At 40.4% G+C, this 7,451-nt stretch overlaps 1 protein-coding gene across 2 annotated transcripts in view; it reads left to right on the forward strand.

The window, feature by feature from the left end:
* The window catches only part of ENPP3 (ectonucleotide pyrophosphatase/phosphodiesterase 3), a 352,328-nt gene extending 345,278 nt beyond the window's left edge, over nt 1-7,050 (forward strand). For both annotated transcript variants that reach the window (XM_063917307.1, XM_063917306.1), the window contains exon 25: nt 6,531-7,050. In XM_063917307.1, the coding sequence (XP_063773377.1) occupies nt 6,531-6,689 (159 nt within the window). In that variant the 3' untranslated portion in view covers nt 6,690-7,050. The remainder of the gene's footprint in view (nt 1-6,530) is intronic.
* Nucleotides 7,051-7,451: the final 401 nt, after the last annotated feature.

Raw genomic sequence — 7,451 nt, forward strand, 5'->3', positions numbered from 1 at the left:
ATGGCCGGGATTCAATCCCGGGATTGGAAGCTCCAATCCCGGGGATTGAGGGATCAGTGTTGAGCGTCCACAGGACGCTCAAACACTGCCCGGCTTCCTGCTTCTGGGTCCCCAGCGCAGCGTGAGAGGTCACGCTGCACTGTTAGCTGCTGGTGGGAGCCGCCAGCAGCATTCACAGGATGTTCCCCTCCCGCCCGCCCCCGGTATATGGTGAGTTATATGTGCGGGGCGGGCAGGGCGTGGTGGGGCGGGGTGGCGGCCACCTAGGTAAAAGCCAATCCCGGGTATCCCGGGAATCCCGGGATTGGCCATTTTTCAATCCCGATACCCGGGATTGAAAAAATGGCCCGGGATTGGCTTCCCTACCCCACACCCATCCATGAAACAACTTTTTAATCATTTTTCCAATTACTTTTGGTCCTTAAAAAGGAGAGGGCTACATATTAAACAGCTATAATCACTAAACCCTTTCATCCAATTTAGAGGAGTACCCTCAAATTAAAAGCTGATAGTCTGCACTTTAACTATATAAATGTACAGTAACTTGACTATGTTTTGGTAAACAGCTAAAACAACAAAAATTGTGTCAGTGTCCAATATATGTGGACCTAACTGTATACAGTTGTGTACTCCTTTATCTTTCACTCTGTTCATAGTAACCATGACTGGTTTGCTGCAAATAGTGTGCCAGCGGGATTCTATAGGAATGTATGGTGCGTACGCTCCCACAAACAGGTTGTAGGCTGCCGCGGCTAGTCATAATTGTGATGCGGTTCCATGCAAGACCCATTTGTGGTTAAGCAGTTGATTGCCACTTGCTTCTGGGCATTGGGCAATGGCTGTCAAAATGGAATACATGGTGGAGGCCTCTTTGTGGGTAATAGCAAAACTGTAACATAGTAGGTCAGACTCTAAAGCAGCAACCATCCATTATCTCCTGCAGTCCTGGGTGACCAGCTAAGAAGCTCATGGTTGCACACCACGGCGAACTCCTGCTCATAGTGGTATGGCTAAAAGCTCTTTAAGCGTTTATACCATGGAAAGACACTCCTTCACAATAGTGGCATAAGCAAACTGATGGTACAGTACTTACATGGAGAGGTAAGAGACATGGGCCCTCATTCTGAGTTGATTGCTCACTAACTACTTTTAGCAGCCGTGCAAATGCATATGGATTATTCGCTAGAACCATTGCACAGCAACGATGCTCTCTGTACCTGTACGACGCGCGTGCGCATTGCGGTGCATACGCATGCGCAGTTTTGCCATTTTTTAACCTGATCGCTGCACTGCGAAAATCGGCATCGAGCCGAGCGATCAACTCGGTGTGACCCCCATGGTGCTTTCGATCATCCTTCAATACGTATAAGAGCAAAGTGTCCTCCCTCACCACAGCAGCACTTTAAAGCACTCTGCAGCTACAATTAGCAAGTTTAAGGAAGTAACCAGTCTTTCCACCTTCACAGGCTCTACATAAATACTTGCAATTGAAAACTGCTGAGTGTGTCAACAGGGGTTGAAAAGTAATAGGGTCGATGCTGTTGTATGGGTCAAACTCGCACTTTCTAGCACATTAAAAGGTGCAAGTTTGTCCCAAAACTCGGGCACTGTAGTAGCCTGTGAGATTTTGAGTTCAAGGCTACTGCATTGTGCAAGTGTGTACAAGTTTTTCTCATATGAAAACTGATTGTAATGGGAGTTTCATTACAACATGCAAGTGTGACAGAAGCATGCACCATTCAGTGCTTCTGTCTGTAAAAGTTAACAAAGGGGGATATCCAATTAGCCCCGGTAATTTACCGGGGCTAATTGTCCTGCCGGGGGCTATCTAATTAGCCCCGATAAGCCGGTGCATGCCGTGGCTTATCGGGGATTTTGTTTCACCTGCCTCTGGCAGGAGATCTATCTGAATAGACTGCAAAAATAAATAAATCAGTGAAACTTCGGAAAAAAGTCTGAAAAATGTCCGAAAACGGCCGTTTTTCGGACCCAATGTTTTACTGTTTTACCGGGGATAATTGGATATCCCTTAAAGAGTTAAAAAGTAAAAAAAAAAAAAAACTTACGTGCAGTTCCCCCTCCCCCAAAGCATAACCAGCCCCGGGCTCTGTGAGCTGGTCCTGGTTGAAATAATACAGGGGGAAAAATGACTGCAGTCCCCTTGTATTTTAAAAAGCACCAGGCTTTTGGACCGATCCCGGTTCTAGAAATGTGTGTGGGGGGGGGGGGGGGTAGACATATACATGTATACATGTATTTTTAAACTAGCACCTAGCTCCATTAGCCAGGGAGGAAATGCCACAGCCCAGGGACATGTTTATATTTGTCCCCAAGGCCATAGCATATCCCCTCACTTGTCAGCCCAGGCCATGGACCCCCCCTATAAAACTCAGGGTTATTCCCGGCACCCCTGGACTGTTGGTGCCGAGTTTATAGTTTTGAAGTGTAAAAAGTAGAATACATTTTATCTTTTACAGGTAGGACTACAGATCCCAGCAAGTTTCCCCAGCATGTAGGGCATTAAAGGACCCACTGCTACTTGTCCTCCTGTAAAAGAAATATTATCAAAAAGACAGTACACATACACTGTGATAGTAGACCTTTAATAAACATACATGCACACTCATATTTACACTCACACATTCTTACTCCTTGTTGCCCTTTGGTCATCTTTTCTATGTAGAATCCACATAACCTATAAAAAAAAAAAAAAAAATACCTGGTCTTAATGTAGATCAATCCTACTTCAGTCCAAAGTAGGCATCCAGGGGTTAAAAAAAAACAAACTGAAATACCCGGACCACACGCATGGGAGAGGTCTGTGTGTGTACACATAGGCCTCCTCTCCCCAATGCCAGTCATGTGGAGGCTGACCTTTTTACCCTGTCAACCTCTTGTACCTGTTTATTGACCTTTTCTACTAACAAGAGACGGTGAGATCTCGCACAGATTTGATCCCAAGGGATCTGTGCATATGTGTAGTATTATAATAGACCAACATACAGTATATGAGAAATAGCAGAATTTATTAACTAGCATAGCACAGTTGGTGGTGTTCCCATGAGTCATATATTAAAACATACATAAGGAAGAGAAGAAAAGAAGACTCTTTTTTTGGAGGAGGGGGGGCACTCTTAAGAAATGAATTTTTATTGGTATTAAGACATAGGGGGATATTCAATTTCTGCCGATGAAGCTTCGGGTGATATTTCCCGATGTTTCTTCAATGTTTTTTCACCTGGAAAAAAGATCCTTTTCACCAGAAAACACACAGGTTCAGCGAAACCTGTGCATTTTTGGTAGAAACAGCCCCATTTTCGGGGATTGTACTCCGCCTGCTGGAGGCAGGTGAAACAAATCCCCATAAAGCCTCGGCATGCGCTGGCTTATCGGGGTTAATTAGATAGCCCCCCCATCGATACTTTTGCACCCGCCAGTCAGTGCGGGTAATTGAATATCCCCCATAATATATTTATTGATATGAGCAACAGTTATTATTTCGTGATGTGGCTCCATTTATGGTGCACACTGATTAAACCTGATTCACACTGAAACTGCTGTAATTGGCTGCTATCTATTGAGCCCTTGAGATTACTCTTCATACTTGTCAAAAACCCAGCATGTACAGGCAAGCAGTGTGTGGACACAAACTTTTATGCATGGGTACTGAAAACTGCAGTCAGAAACATTTTTAAATTAGTAATTCTAGTATGTCTTACTATAAAGTAGCACTAATTTCCACAATGATCCCTGTAACCTGAGAAATGTTAAACACTGTCATTGTAACAGTTTACAGTCAGAACCCAGTGTTTGTGCCATACATGCAGTGGTTGCCCAAGCACTAATTCATGGCCTTACAGATATACAAAGATACATACAATATGTATATACGACTCCATGGCTTGTCATTCATTTTAGGTTGGAGAAAAGTACATTTAAATTGGAGAATCCCATTAAGCAATGTCTGCATATAATAGCAGTTAATTTTTAAATTGTTCTACTCATAACCATAAAAACATAAATGCATAACATAATGCACAGCAAAAAGCTGGGAGTTGCAGTATCACAACGTCCTCATCTTATAATATTCAGTCAATAAACATCCATTATGTGTTACAAAGTTCCATAGACTGTCCATGGTCCTGAAACCGGGATTGGATAAAAAAAAAACACAGTTAACCCCTCCTACTTGTTTGTCAATAAAATTAAGTACAATCTTATGAATCCCTCCTTTCTACCTGATCTGTTTCTTTTTTCTGTACCCCCAACTCTTTATATTTGTAATCTCTTTAGTAAAAAATGTATGAAAAAAAAAAAATACAATACTTCCAAAAAAATGACAAAAAAGTCCCAAGCAGATGACAAGTTAGTACATGTTTGCATTTAGGATCAGAAAAACAACAGTTCCCTACCATGGGGAGAAGGAAGGGTGATTTTGCCTAACAAAGCAGAACTCCCACAGTTGAATATGAAGATCCATTTACACCAACAACATAGAGTCTGTTTTCCAAGCTTACTGCTTAGTCATCATATTTCATTGTTCTGCATCTCATCCCACATTTAATCACAAAATAATATAATTGTGTCTCAACATTATTTTTAAGAAACCACCTATTCTGTATAACTGTAAACACTAACATTGACTTCTGTCTGGTCTCCCTGATTCTTATTTTACAATCCATGCAAAATACTGCTGCAAGGATTGCCTGTTTTTCTTTATCCTGTATGTAGTCCCTTGAACTTCATAAAAATTTGCATTGGCTTCATGTTAATCTTCAGTTATGGGGTTGGTCTGGCAACTTTTGGTTTGGGGGACAAACACAATTAAAGGGCATCAATAAAAAAGTAACATGTTCAAAACTTTGTGGCCATTTTTTAACACTTCCAATTAAAAATATAAAAATGTACTTTAATGAGATATAATGAATCATGGCACATCTGAACAGCATGTAAAAAACAAAGATTATTTTATTGTCCACTTAACAATATATAGAGCATTCTAGTAACATACAGACTGATTTCATACATCTTGCCTCAATACACCACATGTAGTGGGAGATGCCTGGCATGAGTGAGCTGACAGGTCCCGTGCAACTCCGTTAGCGCTGGACGTCTTTTTTTGGCGAAACTGCACCTAGGACGCACAAGCAAACTCTGCTGATTAAAATGTTAAGCAGCATGCTTCTTTTCTTTTTTTTCTATGGAAAAAGTCACACGTAAAGACGCTAAGCGCTACTGAGTCGCATGTTTTGACTTGAAGGGCTGTTTAACATGCTGGGAGGCTAGATGTAGGTGGACACAGCTGTAGTGTATATTTAATACAGACTGCATTCTGCAAAGACCATTTTAGTGACATAATACTAGCAGTATCTAAGTGGTCAATAAAGACCTTAGTCCACTGATATACAATGCAGTCCTCCAACCTTTGATTGTGACAATATGGGAATGGCACTGATTGGTGAATGGCTGGCATTAGCAACCAATCAGTGCATTCAGAGAAGTCCACTGGATATGAAAAAGCTATCATACCCTGCTGACAGCTTAGTCATATAAATAGTAGGCAGGTAGGACTATAACTGGCAAGAAGAGACCAGCCCAGGAGGAGTATGTCTAATTATCCGTGGCAATCCACATTTGATTACAAGAAGGTAAAAATAGTTACAGACGTTACATTCTAATCAAACCAGCCTGTCATAGCAGCCCAGGTTATGAGTGCTGGTATTGGCCATACTGTTTTCAGTTTTGCATATTACCATGCACCAGTGCTCAGGCACCTGTCCCAAATCACAATATTTTAAAGAACATTTTCAAATAGCATTTAAGAAGGTGCAATGCACAAAAAGCTCTGTTCCACTTCCATATTTGGTATCAAGCTGGGGTTACTTACATACAAAGTACACTAAACTGAAGGAGTTTGGGCACAATAAAAAAGATATATATTTGCTGTTTGGTGTTTTTTTCCCCCAGTATGCGAATGTTCCCGTCTACTAGTCTATGTTGTTTATTTATACAGCACTGGTGAAATGCATGAAAGTTCTATTTTTTAACATTTCTGGAGGCCCAGGGGTTATTACATGGCCAGATTGGTATAATGTTTACCTGCCCATGTCTGGAATTGAACATAGTTGCTTAATGTTCTTATATCTAGCAGTATTACTCTGTGGAATTTGCTCATTCTGGTTTCCTCTGACAATCCCCCCCCAAAAAAAAAAAATGCACTGGTGAGTTAATTGTATTCTGGAAAAAAAAAAAATCCTAGTGTACAGGTGTCTGTATACATGTGGTAGGGAGTATAGAATGCAAGCTCCTCTGGTGCAGGGACTAATGTGACTGATTATTCTCTGTAAAGTGCTGTGGAATTTGTGTGTACTGTAGAAATAACTGGTAATATATAACAACCAATAAGGGTTGCTATGACTCTTCAGGCTGCACAACTCATGATGTATATAGAAGCATCTGTCCAACAGCAAACTGTATCTGTAGACTGAAAACCGTAGATTATAAATGATCCCTGTATCTTGCCCTTTCAGGATGATAAACCAGAGGATCAATGGGTTGAAGCTAGACTCCATGCACACGCAGCTCGTGTTCGAGATGTGGAATTGCTTACTGGACTGGACTTTTACCAAGGCAGAAATCAGCCAATTACAGACATTTTACAGCTCAAGACATTCTTACTAATTTTTTAAATTTTTGAAAACTGAAATTTAAATAATTAAAATGTTATACATTTGCCATACTATTTATACATACATGAAGTAAATGGCAATACCTTCATCATGAATATTTAAAAAAAAAAATACATATTCTTGTAAATCTGACAGTAGCTTCAAAACCAGGTCTGCACCCAGTGACTGATCTAATAAATATATATAATTAAGGTGTTATATAATAAATGATGGAAGACATTGCAAATCATTAAAATGGGTTTGTATGGTAACTTATTGAATTAATTGTTGGCATTTTGCAATCAGTTTGATAATAGTTGAATGCCAAATAGTGGCTGTTAACAAGATTTGCACTAAAATAAACCGTTTTCAATGTAAAAAAGTTTGTGTAGAGTTTTATTATATTTAATATGGAAGCATGATATTAAAAACTATTTATTTGGCTAGCACTTTCTGGTTAAATAAAGTTTCTGTCAAATTAAGAAAGCTTCCTTTCTGTTGCAGAACTACAAGCAAATTCAATCATATTTTATGTCTCTAACAGCAGGTCTTCATGTGGCTGCCAGATTATGCTGGGGCTTGGGGAACTACAAAGACAAGCATGGTGTGGAAGCCAGTTCCACAATTGTATCTACATGTACTACAGTATAAACCAACACACAGACACCAAATGTTTAATTCTATTGATTAAAAGTAATACTCACCAATAAGGTGTAGTGGTGGATCAGCCATACTCTGTCCAAGTACTTCTCGGGAGCAGTGCACCAGTCCTGTTTTGTTCCC

The sequence above is a fragment of the Pseudophryne corroboree genome, chromosome 4, assembly GCF_028390025.1.
Source record: "Pseudophryne corroboree isolate aPseCor3 chromosome 4, aPseCor3.hap2, whole genome shotgun sequence".
In the NCBI taxonomy this organism is placed as follows: domain Eukaryota; kingdom Metazoa; phylum Chordata; class Amphibia; order Anura; family Myobatrachidae; genus Pseudophryne; species Pseudophryne corroboree.